Source organism: Lupinus angustifolius, unplaced genomic scaffold (genome assembly GCF_001865875.1).
Source record: "Lupinus angustifolius cultivar Tanjil unplaced genomic scaffold, LupAngTanjil_v1.0 Scaffold_134_26, whole genome shotgun sequence".
In the NCBI taxonomy this organism is placed as follows: domain Eukaryota; kingdom Viridiplantae; phylum Streptophyta; class Magnoliopsida; order Fabales; family Fabaceae; genus Lupinus; species Lupinus angustifolius.
In genome coordinates, this window is record NW_017725413.1 from 52,130 (window position 1) to 66,724 (window position 14,595).

The 14,595-nt window shown below is 33.9% G+C and overlaps 1 protein-coding gene across 1 annotated transcript; it reads right to left on the reverse strand.

Moving 5' to 3' along the window:
• Positions 1–5,315: 5,315 nt before the first annotated feature.
• Positions 5,316–7,570, reverse strand: LOC109340071 (protein BASIC PENTACYSTEINE2-like). The gene is made up of 2 exons (XM_019577642.1): positions 7,425–7,570; positions 5,316–7,032 (listed from the first exon to the last, which is right to left on the reverse strand). The coding sequence occupies exon 2, from the start codon at positions 6,937–6,939 to the stop codon at positions 6,094–6,096; it is 846 nt and encodes a 281-aa protein (XP_019433187.1). The 5' UTR covers positions 6,940–7,032; positions 7,425–7,570; the 3' UTR covers positions 5,316–6,093.
• Positions 7,571–14,595: the final 7,025 nt, after the last annotated feature.

Below are 14,595 nucleotides of genomic sequence, written 5' to 3' on the forward strand. Positions count from 1 at the left end.
TCAGCATCTTCTGAGTCGCAATAACAGAGGCTGCAAGTTGAGGCTAGCATACAACCTCTACTTTGGAGGTTATCATCAGTGGGCATTTTGTGGTGCATAATCCACCAAGTAATGAAAGACTTTGAAGGAGGAATGCTCCTATTCCAAATTTGCTTGCACCAAAACAGCTTTTGACTAGGACTAGAGAAGCCCTTGAAAGCAGTCTTAAGTGTCAACACACCATCATTTGCATGCTGCCAAATCAATTTGTCATCCCCCTCAACTCTGATATACCTAGCAATTTTGCTAGCAATCTCCGGGGCCTTCCTAGCTAGCACAGCTGGGATCCTCCATCTGGCACCCGAGATAAAATCAGCCACATTAGATGTAAGAGACTCATGCACATGCTGGGAAATGTTTAAAGTATACACCAGGGGATCACCGATCCAACTATCCTTCCAAAAGTTCACCTGATTACCATCACCAATTAACCACACAGAGTTCGAATTGGACAGAGCCCAATTCTCTTTGATGTCAGGCCATATGGAAGACTTGAAATACCGAGGTGAAGGAGGGGAATGACAGCCATACTTTTTCCTGAAGAAGAAGGCCCAATCCTACTTTGAGCTTCTCATTTTCCAAGCCAACTTGAGTATAGCAGCTTTATTAATAAGCTTGATTGATCTCAGGCCTAATGCACCTTCCTGCAGGGGGTGCAAACCGTTTTCCAAGTCACAATGACCAATTTCCTCACCCATATATCCCCTGACCAGATGAAATTCATGATGCTTCTGTCCACCTTGCTTAGCAATTGAGAAGGCCATTTATAAATTTGAAAACTAAACAGGAGCATACTCTGGATGATGGATCTCACCAGTTCAACTCTACCCATGATGGAAAAAAGCTTACCCTTCCAAGTGCCCAGCTTTGTTAGGATTTTGTCAGCAATTGGTTGAAGATGAACCGACTTAGGCTTACCTTTAAAGATAGGGACTCCATTAATTAAAAGGAAAACTCCCCATAGAGAAGCCTAAGTAAGAAGAAAGAACATCAATTTTCCTAGGTGAAGCATCACCAGTGTAGAACTTGCATTTGTTAATGTTGATATTCTGGCCTGATACTTGGGCATAATCCACGATGAGACCTTTGAGGCATTGAAGCTCTTTTTTTATACCTTTGTAAAAGATTAGGACATCATCTGCATACACAGCGTGACTAGGAGTAGCAAGACCATAAGGCCCGGTTATGGTACTAATTTTAAGCTCATTCACCAGATTTTGTATTCCTCTACTTAAAACCTCCTCTGCAAGACAGAAAAGCAAAGGAGAGAGGGGATCACCTTGTCTCACCCCTCTTGTACAACTGAAGAAGCCCACATTCCTCCCATTCACATTAATAGATAACCTTGCATAGTGCAATATAGCATAAATGAAGGATATGAACCTGGGACCAAAACCAAAGGCTTGAAGAGTGTCTTGCAAGAAAGCCCAATCCAGTGTATCAAAAGCTTTCTTGATATCCAACTTGATTGCTAAATTTCCTCCGAAGGTCTTATGATCAAGCATGTTGATGGCCTCAAAGGCAATATAGATGCAGTCATGAATTTTTCTGTCCTTTATGAACCCTCTTTGATGTTTCGAGATGAGCTTAGGGGCAGTATCAGCAAGTCTATCAGCTAAAACCTTTGAGATGATTTTAAATTGGAAGTTAGCTAAGGCAATAGGTCTAAAATCCTCAATTTTATCAGCACCTATAACCTTGGGAATGAGAATGATTGAGTTAGAATTCAAGTTAGGCATAAGCCAACCCCGTTGAAAAAATTGCCTAACAGAGTTGCAAACATCCAAGTGAATAATATCCCAAAATTCCTGGTAAAAGCACCCACCATACCCATCAGGTCCAGGAGCTCCATCCTCATTCATACTAAACACTGCAGCGTTAATCTCATCATTATCAGGAGTAGCAGTTAACTTAAGATTATCCACCTCAGAAACCATGCGGGGGATAACATTCTGAATTAAAGAATTATGAGAGGTGATATTAGAGGAATCAAATACCTATGTATAATAATCCAAGATATGAGTAACATCTCCTCTTGATTAGATAAAATGGAGTCTCCCACCCTTAGCATAGAGATAGCTTTAGTAGACTGTCTGATTTTAGTAATTCTGTGAAAGAAAGCAGTGTTCCTATCACCCTGAGAATGCCAACTAACTCTGGCTTTTTCTTTCCAAAAAACTTCTTCCATATCAAGAGCATGAAGCAGGTCAGACTGAGCCAAAACTTCTTGATCCAGTAAAGATTGATTGATACCAACGTCATTTAACTGGTTTTGAATATCATCCACTTTATTTTTAGCATTCTTAATTGATTGGTGGATGTTACCAAAAACAGAGATGTTCGAAGCTTTTAACTCAGTTTTCAGGATTCTTAACTTCTGAGCCAGAATAAACATAGGACCCCCCGCAACTGAAGACCTCCAAACCTGAGAATCAAGTCTTCTACAGTCCATATTGAGAATCCACATTTTGTGAAACCTAAAAGGGACCACTCTGACTTGAGAATCACAAGAGGAGTGGAGCAAGATAGGATGATGGTCGGAAACAAGCCTAGTAAGGGTGCAGCAGGCCGCCTGGTTCCACATACCAAGCCAAGCATTATTACAAATAGCTCTATCAAGTCTCTTCTCCGTGAGAGCTGAACCCCTTCTCCTATTCGACTAAGAGAAGTAGGGACCAGTGGTTGGAAGGTGGATTAAATCAGCCATATCAGAGAAGATCCTGAATTCCTCCATAGGAAGTGTAGCAGGCGACCTGGAGCCACGACACTCATGGGCTCCAAGCACCACATTGAAGTCACCTAAGCAGCACCATGGATCGGGGTTGTCTCTCATCACTTTAATGATTTCCTTCCACAGAGACCTTCTCTACAAATAGAGGGTATGAGCATACACTGCACTAATAAACAGACTTTTGCTATCCATATCCACCACCACAGCAATGTGTTGATCAGAGTTCACCAAAATCCTAGGATAAAGATCCTGTCTACAAAAACCCCAAATGGAAGGGAGTCTACTTCCTCTATTATTGACAACAAAATTTTTTAACCTTAAATCCTCCCAAAACCTGCTATCAACAGTCTCAAAAAGGACCATAGGCTCAGCCAAAAAAAGGATGTCATGCTTATTAGACAAACAGAGGTTTTTGATAACTAACCTCGTTTTATTATTTCCAAGCCCTCTACAATTCCAAAAGAGGATTTTCATTGAGCATTATTCATGTAACCACCCCTACGGGTATAGTGAATTCTTCCTAAGTTCCCTTTTAACTTCAACTTTTTCTTCTGAGATTTACTAAGAACTTCAGTAAATTCCTCCTCCTCAACCTCATCCAATTCTTGATCATTGGCCCATAGTCTTCCAACTATTCTCATTTCCTTGGCTACCATTGAATTATCCAATTCTTCTGTTTCTTGAACCACAAAATTATCATCTACTGAATTATCTGATTCCACCAAATCAACTTTGGTTCTTTGCCTGGAATGAGAAGTGCCCACTTCTTGACCTTTAGCATTGGACAATCCCTTTACCTCAGGGGACAGGACCAGTTTTTCCAGATGATCAATGTTCAAATCACCTAAATTATCTAATTCAAGGTTGATGACCAAATTGGGTTCTCTAGGAACAGGCTTTTTATTGCCATGAGGCTCCACCATTGATGGATTATTCTCCCTCCTTGTTTGTTTTTTACTAAAGTGCTTATTCGGCACTTCCTCAACCTCCTTATGCTTGGATTTCCTACATTGAGCTACCGAATGTCCTATTGCTTGGCAACCTTAGCAAAGGATAGGCAAATTTTCATAATCAATATTCACGAAAAACGCATAACCCTCCCTTTTCATAATCAATATTCATGTATAATTAGTTGAACTTGACTGCCAAAAATGTTACCTAATAGATAGAAGGGTCACTTTGTCTCTGTAGCCTATTCAAGCCAAACACTGTGACAAAGAAACATGCTACAATTATGTTAAGTGTTCAAAACAACCTTCACACAAAACAACTTGTAGGAGATTAAGGTAGACAACTCCTTTGTTAGGCTAGTGCTAGCAATATAGTACATATTTCAGGAAGTACACACATATGTACCTTGTGTAAATAATTTAGACCATTAATCTAGACCACAAAAAACTAAAATGGAATATAATGTGTAATACATTGTAGTTTGCCTGCAAAGATTGTGAGTTTACAGTGATCTTAATCAAGTGTAAAAGGCATTAACACTTGGTCTATTCCATCATGTGAATTGATAATGTTGCATAAAAGATGGCTAAATTATACTATCAAGAATGGCATCATAAGGCCATAGGATTAATCCAGTGATTAGGGGTTTGATTAGTTTGCATAAGCTGATAGGTTCAAACCATTGCACACAAAAAATGGCAGATCACACTGCTCAATTTGATCAAAATTGTGGCAACACCTTTATTGCACCATTTCATTACTAGTGAGTGAGACTACCTTGTACAATCATTCTTTTTGGGTAAAGAATGAGGAAAAAACAAAAACAAAAAAAACAAGAAAACTGTGAGATCCTTTTTCCAGAAAAAAAAACATAGTTTACAAATTAGTTGTAGAAATAATATGGTTGTTTAAAGTACTGAAGTACTAAAAAACGGATTTCAACATATGGAAGAATTTGTACTAATGACTGATATTTTCAGCAAGCTACCAAAATTTGTATTTCCAGGTTTGAAATTCTTATATAAAATGTGGATACTTTCAAGCTTCTACAATAACTAAAATGCGAAGGCTGTCAGTTACTTTATTTATATATGAATACAACCTTCAATAGTTAGAAAGACTAATTCAGCTTTGGACTGGAGTCTTTCAACCTGTGTTCCAGGAAGCAAATTCAAGCACAATTGCTTATTTAGGTAAATTACTTTTTACTAGAGCTGAATTTATGGAAATTTATAGATGATTCTGACTTGAGTTTTTGCAAAATTTTAGATGTTACTCTCCCCATGTTCAACTAAACTGCATCTTCTGACTGGGCATACATCTGCTATCCCACAAGTTCTATTACTGCATGTGTCATCTGCTGTGATTTGCTAGAAAAGTAGTTAATTAATAATTTTTTAACTTCAATACATTTTTTCAACTAATCACAAGCTGATGGTACATGTCGTGCTACAATTTGTGGGATAACAGATGTGCTCCCATTCTAACTACCTATAACAAGTGCGTGTCCTATAAATCTTAAAATCCACATTTATGTTCACACTTAGGACTTCACAGACTCTAAAAGGCAAAAAAAAATTCACCACTTACAATTTCCCTACGCACTCAATCACACTGCTGCTACATGGTTGAAAAGCACCCTTTCCTCCCTCTTTCAAGTTCAAATTTCAGCCTTCTACTATCAAACTGCTTCATGCAAAGTCTTAACTTTTCAGCAAATACTCTTTTAAACCTAACATTTCTTTCTTAGTAAAATCAGGATCTAATAAATTCAGGCCTGCAACTGCAACTGTTTCCTCCATATGGTGGTTTTGCAGTCTCCACAAACACATCCTAATTGCAATTGCGGCTGCATTTTCTGCACTTGTCTACAATAAGATGGTTTTTTTATCTCATTTGTCGAACCATTACCGCAAATGAATCATCTATAAACCCATTGCAATTTAGTACAGTTTGTTGTACATTGCAGCCTAGTTTTTGCAGGTCATCAATGATGGAGATTAGAATATACTGCTCCACAACTAAACTTGCATATGTGGGTGGAAGTAATTCAAAAAGGTAGTAAGTAGCATTCAATCGACACAGGATTTATGGGCAAATAAAATTTTCTACAAAATATTAATAAAACAAGATCCACTTGCTAGTCCCCTATCAGGACCAACAAACCAAAAGATTGAATTCCCATGTACTAAATCCAAAGAAGTCAACAGAACAGCATAAAAAGGGTTAGCAGAGAAAAGGAAATGTCACATGATGCTGAAAACTCTTGTACTACAGACAACCTAAGAAACCTCTGTCTCAGGCCCCATACTCATATATACACGACAAACAGACTGAACGGCATGAGAGGCCAGTTGTACCATGAAGTAAATCTACCTGATAGTGACGAACTTATTGGTGCCATGTTTTGCCCAATAGTTCCTCAAATCAATTGGATTAGAAAAGTTATAACCCTCAGCTGCAAGTTTCTCTAGAACTTTCTTAAATGCTCCTATACTCATTTTTCTACCAGCAATCCTAGCTCCACGCCGCTTGGTACTCATAGGCAAAGGATATATTGACATGCCTGTTGTACAACATGCAGACTGCCACCCACCAGAGCCCCATCTATAACACTGTTGAGGTGTCCCGGTGCATGAACAAACAGGAATTGGAATACTGGTAATATCCATATCGATCCCATTTATTACAATTTCAGCAGTTTTCTTCGGAACCCTTTCCCGTTGAACTGAAGGAGCACTCTCATCCTTAGGCAAATGAGGATCCCTCTTGGACTTCTTTACCTTAGGAGATTTGGGAAACTTACCCTGCCTTTTCTTACTAGTGATGTTCACCTTATCGACAATGGGCTCTTCTTCAATAGCTTTTTCTTCCTGCGGCACCTCAGGTGGTTGAATCATTTGTATATGATATGCTGAAGACGTCTCCGAAATACCACCAAAAGTCGGGTTGGTAGGTATGATATTCATAAACTTCTCTCTCTGACTACTAATCCAAGCATCCCTCATGTAATCCATAGGGTATGTAGCATGAGGCATCCCAATGTCCCTATGGTGAAAACCCCCATGATTACCAGACAAAACCGCAGCATTGCGTGCTCCTAACAGAGGTTTCTCGGGCATCAAAGACATGAGCTGGAGACCCAAGTGGCTCTTAAAGGACATGGCGGGTTCATAGTAACCCCAATTACGCATGTTAAGACCATTATCGCCATCCATCACAACAGCAAATGATGAACAAGTTGCAGGACAATAACGCAGTGGTACAGTTTATTAAGTATCCTCACAAATTATCCAAGCCATTGCATTCTCCTAGCAGGCAAATACAATTCAAAACACAATAAATTTAAATAAGAAAATTGGAATGAGAAGGAAAAAAATATAATGCAATTTGGTTACCAAAACAACCAACATTTTATTTCAGCTCAAATCCATTCAAGACTTAAAAAGGGCTCAACGGGATAAATTAGATAAACCCCAGAAATTTATACATGCAAAACCTCATAACCCAAAGATTTCAGTTTCTGGGTTTTGATCTAAGATACATTTAACTACGAACACTAACAAAAAACAGATCTTTGAGCAAAAAATGAATAGATCAAAATAATCATATTAAAAGGAAGCTTCCTATGAATACATGTCAATACTTGAATTAAGTGAAAAAGGGTCACATAATGTTTGAGCAAAGGAAGAGAGAGCAATACCAGTTAGGGTTCTTGGCGTCTAAGAATGGAGAATGAAGAGAGCAAAGAACAAAAATGGCTTCACGCTATCTTAAAATCTAACGTAACATTAAATATACAGTCAACACTCACATTTTCTTGTATACCCATTTCACTCTCAAAAAATAATAATTTCAAAATAACATTCAAAAATCTCGAAGTGCATATGTTAAAAATAATAACTTGACACATATTTTATATAATATTTGAGGATTGTTTGTTAACTTTTGAAAAGACCAAATTCATGCACGCAGAAATTAAGGGATGCGTCTTTACTCTTGAATAAATGCTTTTTCATTCCATTCTTCTTTTGCAATCTTGTCCAACATGGTTGAAATGCTCCCCCTCAAGTTTGATTATTTTGTACTTATTTATATGTCAATATTTAATTATTTCAAGATAAGAAATGAAACTGAGAATAAGTTATCTTTGTTGTATAATGAAAACTAGCAAGTTACCCGTGAATTTGCACGAGATGATATTTTTTGTCGCATGATTAAGAACACATTCGCATGGTTAAAGCCATATACGTTACCAGTGTATTCATATTGTTAAAAATTATTAATTATATATAAAATCATTCGGTCAAACCATACGGTTTAACTGTTTAAATTGGATAAACTTAATATGGGTCATCTACTGGTTTAACATCTTGCTCGACTTTCTCAACATTGTTTTTTACACATACATAACATGATATAGTTAGTAGTATCCTATTAATCAAAAAAATCATCAATAAATTTATAATTTCATTATTATTTGATTCTAAAATAAGATTAGTATAAAAATAAATATTATTTAACTCTAAAATAACTATAGACAATATGTTATGATTTATATCATTATTATTATTTTAATATTGCTATAGTAACATTATATTTTAATATTGCATAGGTAATCATATTCTTTTTATTTTTAAATAAATCACATGTCATGAGAGCTTGAGAGATTGACACATGTCATGAGAGAGTTCTTGCGAGATTGACACATGTCATTGAGAGATTGACACATGTCATGAGGAACCTTTAGTTTTGATGAGAGGTTGACACATGTCATGAGGGCTTGAGAGATTGACACATGGTTATTATGAGTGATAAATAGAATGATTAAACAAAAAGAAAAAAAAGGGTTAAGATAGAATGGTTATTATGAGTGATAAATAGAATGATTATACATTATGAGTGATAAATAGAATGACTATACATTAAGAGTAACACCAGCTATCAAAGTGAAGGGAAAAGAGATAAAACAAATAGAGTGTTGAATTATACATTATGAGTAATAAATAGAATGATTATTTCTTCTGAATTGAAAGTTAAAAATAAAGTCTCAAGTCCCAAATTGCAACATAGGATCTATTTTCTAGACTTTTTCCAAAAGCAACGTCCCCTCGAACCTTAATTTTTTATGAGAATAATGGTCCATTTATTACACAATATTATCAATTAAGTTATGTTACATTTTTATGTAACTTAAACTTTTCAATTAAGTTGATGCAAATTTTGCGGAATCAATTTGACATAGAAATTAGCAAAAATCATGGTGCCATTTTTTTAATAAATATATAACATATCTAATGATTAATGAACAAAAGGCAAAAGAATATGATTAGCTTACCATCTATGAACAATCACACATACCTTTTTAGAACAATGAAGAAACTTCATTCTTGCCAATTGAATTATTGTAAGATACTTAATCAAATATCACAATAGAGGCAAAAACTTATATCCTTACCTTATTCCAGAAGAGGATATACTTCAAATGTTTCTGAAACATGAACAAACAATCAATAAAAATAGTAATTATTTTGAATAAAAAAATATGTAAACAAAATAAAAGATGTACCTAAAGAGAAAACTAACTTGTAGAGAGATGCTTCAAAGGAGAACCAAACTGTAAATGAAGAGAGAATAATATAAGGACGAGATAAGATGAGGAGATAAATAGATTAATAATAACAACAAACAAACAAATATAATATCGTAAGTGAATGTATATATATAAATGGAGATCAAGTACAATACAATTTAAAGAACAAATCTGCAAAATAATAACAAATAACAATAAATCAATGATTATGTACTTTAAAAGGGATTGTTGGAAGAGAAAGACAATAACGAATATGCACCAAGATAATGAAATGGAAAAATGAAATGAAACTAAAGAAGAGAATGAAATGTAAGTGAAGAAAAGAGTGGAGATAACACGCCCTGGTATTTGAAAGAAAAGGTGAAAGATTAATATAGTATACAATAGAATATGTTAAGATATGATTCTTTTTTGGAGAGAAAATAATGAAGGAGAGCGTGACACGTGTCCAATAATGATGTGGGAAGACATTTTTTTCTTAAATAGTTAATAGATAGATAGAATGTAGCCTTTCTAAACTCTATATATTATGTAATGCAACTTGACAAATGATGACTTAGTCTCACAATTAATTAAAGTATTAAACGTTCTTCTGGCTAATTCCAAAAGCTAATTAAAATCATTGAATTTGTTTAGAATTAATGACTAAGATGGAGAGTAAGTTTAAAAAATTAAACTTATCTGATTCTCGTTTGCCTAAGCTTAGTTTAAGAAGTTTTTTGTTTGTCATGCTAAACTTCTACTGCACTGACCAAGTCCAAAATAAATGAGGGCTTCTTTTCTTTGATGTGGGCCTTGCTTATCTCGTGATCCCTACCAGCAAGTGCAACCACATTTTGAGCTAAATTAGTTATGCATGCAATTTTCTGCTTCATTCTTCACTTATAAAGAATTTACAACAAAAGCAAAATTTGTATTAGAAAAGAAAAAGCTTTTGTAAGTATATTTTATATGTCACATGGATCAATGTGGCTGCTGTACACTAGAATGACTAGATAACAAACAGGTGTAAGCTAACTCATACCAATCACCGGTAATTTGGTAATAAATGCAAGCCTTGTTCAAATTGAAATCAGTACGTCATGAGATCTGCTGTCTCCAACTATGTCTCTGGCAATAAAGTAAAATTGATAAAGTTATGAACGAGTAGGTCCAGTTACAATGATGATTAGGACTATGCGGATCCTTTGCTTGAAGCCTTGAATCATTTCTCAAGTTGAGACTCATTCGTTTTGCACGGTACACATTTGGATGAAAGATTAATTTGAATATTGATATTTGAATACTGAAGTTTAACTTTATATAACTATTAAACCAACATCATTCATAAAATATATGATCATCATTTATAATAAATCATGGAGTTATGAAATCTCAACCATTAAGTTTTAGATTAGACATTATAAATCTACACTATTATTTAAGTTGCTCCCTTCAAGAGATAAATTTTTTAAGAGTGACCACTCTAATGTATATCGATTTAATAAGTGTATAGTGATGGTATAAGTATTTTTATACTGTTAACATCTATCATTCATATTTTAATCAATATTGACTGTCAAATAAAAATAATACAAATTAATAATGGATGATATATTTATAGTGTAAAAAACTTTACACTGACAGTGCGTAAATTTTAAACTCAACCTATATTGTGATAACATCTATTAATCTAAACGGTTAACTATGATTGGTGATTGAAATCATTTCATTCAACTAGTGGACTTGTATCAGAGTTTGGTGTTAATTAATACATATAAGTAGGGCCAGAAACGAGTCGGACCAGAGTTCAGCTCAATAAGGATTGGCTCAATTCAAATATAAAAAATAATGTATGAGTCATAATAAACATAAAAATTAGTTTATATTAATATATATGTATGTTTATATATATATATATATATATATATCAAGCTAGCTCATGAACCTAACGAGTCGAACTATATCAAACTCAAGTTCGGCTCGTTTATTTAACGAGCTCAATTTGTAGCTCAAGTTCAGCTCATTTGGTTCATGAACCAAGTTTATCGAGCTAAATAACAAATCGAGTTTCGAACGAATACTGAGTTGGTTCGGTTCATTGTAAACCCTACATATAAGTCTTTAATATTCATGTTTGCACATTAGAGAAGCCTCTCCTAGGTGAACTAATTTTCATTTTTCATGTCTACCTTCCCTTGTAGTTTTAAAAAATAATACTAATCTCTCTTATATTACATTCATATTGCACTCACCCCTCCATAAAAAAACTAATGGAAATGTCTAATATGTATATCCCACATGTTGTTGGTTGTAAATATAAATGACATTTACACTTAGATAACATATTTTAAGCCTGAGTTAGATACCAATATTAAACGGCATTTTGGGTGAATTGATCCTCTGCATTCAGTAAACCTAGTAAAATCATAGATATGAAGGGCTCAAAATGAAGATTAGCCGTTCTCAATCATATCTTAATTCAATTAAATTGTAACATATTCTAAAAAAAATTGAGTAGTGAGAAACACATATATTAATTTTTATTATGTGTTAAAACTTCATTTAGTTCTGACATAATTTGAAACATATTTTTGAGCCAGATGATCTTCATTCGAAGTCTTCAACTTCAAAGTTAACAGGATAGGATATGTACCCTTGATTTACGTACTTATGCCAATGTAATTCCAGAACAAGGTCGTTGAACCAAAGCTTTAATTTATATAGGGATGGGTTTTTCCCCTTCTTTTGTTATATCTTTTTTGCGAGGTCCCTATAAAATGTACACTATTGTTCTTCTTGACTACATCTTTATCGCCTAAGCTCAATCCTATGAAGACTTGTCATCACAAAATATAATTTTCTTAACAATGTCAGTGTGTCACTTTTGCAAAATCAAATTCTCGAATTTCCTAAAAAGCTTGTGTTTTAAGAAGAAAAGGCAATCGTTGAATTATTACAAAGCATTGATTGATAAGTTAGAAGATCCATGTACTACTGCTTGGTTTGTACAAATTGCACTCAATATCATGCTTCAGTAGTTTTTTCTTTCTTCTTTTCCTTTCTTTTATGTCTTGTATATTGAACCTCCACGATACTATATATATGTTAGTATTTGCAATGTGATATCACATAACCTACAGTCTACTATAGTATTAAATTAACCTATGCTGATGCTAAAGCTATTTTTATGAATTGTTCACTCATGTTTACATATTTTGGTGCTATTATAAGTACGCAAATCAAAAAACAACTAGGGTGTTCTTTTTTGGTTATTATAGCGTCTCTATCATAAAGCAATAAGGTCAATTAAGTCTTACACACAAGTGGCATCTCCACTACCATGAATCTTTGTGATCCCATGAAATTGCAGTTTAGTTACCACAACTTCTAACTCCTTATGGATAACAACAAAGTAGGAGTATATATATAACATGTCCTTTTAAAATAAATAAGTCTAATATCTTTACCCAACATTAATGTTTCATGAATCATGATTATGGAGATAAATTAGTTCATTCATTTCCAAAACATACTAGAAAAAAGAAAAATAATAGTTTGAAAATTTCCCACCATAAATGGCAGATAAGATATGACACCATCTACAGAATCACATGAAAAGAGCTAACTAGGGTCGAAGAAATGAAAACTATGAATGTAGAATAAATTAGGTGTGGTTTTCCATCCACTATATAAATATGTAATTCTCTCTTTGTAATACATATCTATCTAAATCAAAGATTTCTTTCTTAGTAATAGTGATTGCTTTCTCTCCTTTATTCCTATTTTCTTAAGTGCTCCATTTAGCTATCTTTCTTATACATAAGCAAAGAATGTGAAGAATGTTTGATATAGCTTCTCCCTCATCTACCACCAATAATTAGAGGATTGTGATAATGATTAGTTTAAAATAAATAAATTTTCAAAATAAATAAGTTAACGTTCGATAAACAATATCATAGCAAGATGGAATGGAACATATAAGCCTTACATAGAGATAAATGAAAGAAGTTTTAAAATTCTAAGCTTTATTATAATATATATAGTAAGTATGTATGCTTTTGGTGTGTACTCTGCAAGGGAATAATAGAGTATGCGACTAAAATAAAAAGTAGAATACTATGATTCCATTAAAATGGTGATATATATATATAACAGATTATTATGTTTATCCTATTTTTTACGTTTTATATTTAGGCACCAAATATTAGTTGATACTAATATTTTCTTCAATATAGTTTCTCCATTTTTTAAAAGATAAAATTTTATTAAAAGAAAAGGAATGAGAGGAATGAAGTATAAGTTAGAGTTGAAGCAATAGCACATAGGACTGAACCCACCCACATGACTTAATGTGAAGGAATTGAAGGAAGTTACAGTACATAGGACCCCTCGGCTAGTTGGCACCCTTCCACTTTCATTCATAATAATTGTACAACAATGCAATACAATGCAATTACAATGATACTATCTATCTAGTACATTGATGAGTGAGGGAGAAGAAGCACATGTTCCAAGGTAAAAAGCTAATATATCTAAAAGGAAACTAAAGACATACAACACTTTAAGCTGCTCATGACTTTGGCTTTTCTATGGCTTTTTGTATTGGTATTAGTAATGAAATATAAATACCACGTTGCACATCAACCACACGCAGTGCTTGTGCATCTCTCTTTTTTCCTTTTTATATACACATGCACTGTGTATTGCTAATAATCCCCATAAGGATAAGATAAGTTTCAACAGTGATATAGTTTTGCATTTTTACTTATCTTTACTTAAAAGGGCAGCCCTCTCACAACCATGACATTTTTACCCCAAGGCCTAGCTAGGGTCACACATAGAAACAGCTTCTCCTGTTAATTATATCAACAAGATTAACTATATTTACTCTACGTGCCTTGCAGCTATAAAACCTTATAACTTTTTAATAAATAAATGCATGGTAGCCCAAATGGTTTCTTTATTTTGGAGAGGAATTTTTTTAGTTAATTCCATTTTTCCATAGGCTTATTTACCAGGATTCAAATACTTGGTCTTGGTCTTTGGCATCGGTGACGGATCTTCAACAAAATCTTAGGAGGGACAATACTATTTAATTAAATAACAAAAATATAAATAAACATATATGATGGATCAAAGATAAAATTTCAACTATTTTTTCAATATAAATTACTATGTTGTTTATAAGAAATTCATCTTCTATCTTACTATGTAATTTTATTTAATTAATCATACCCAATATAATATTTATGTAGTGGTTAAATCATAATAAAATGATCAAACCATATATAGTGTGTGA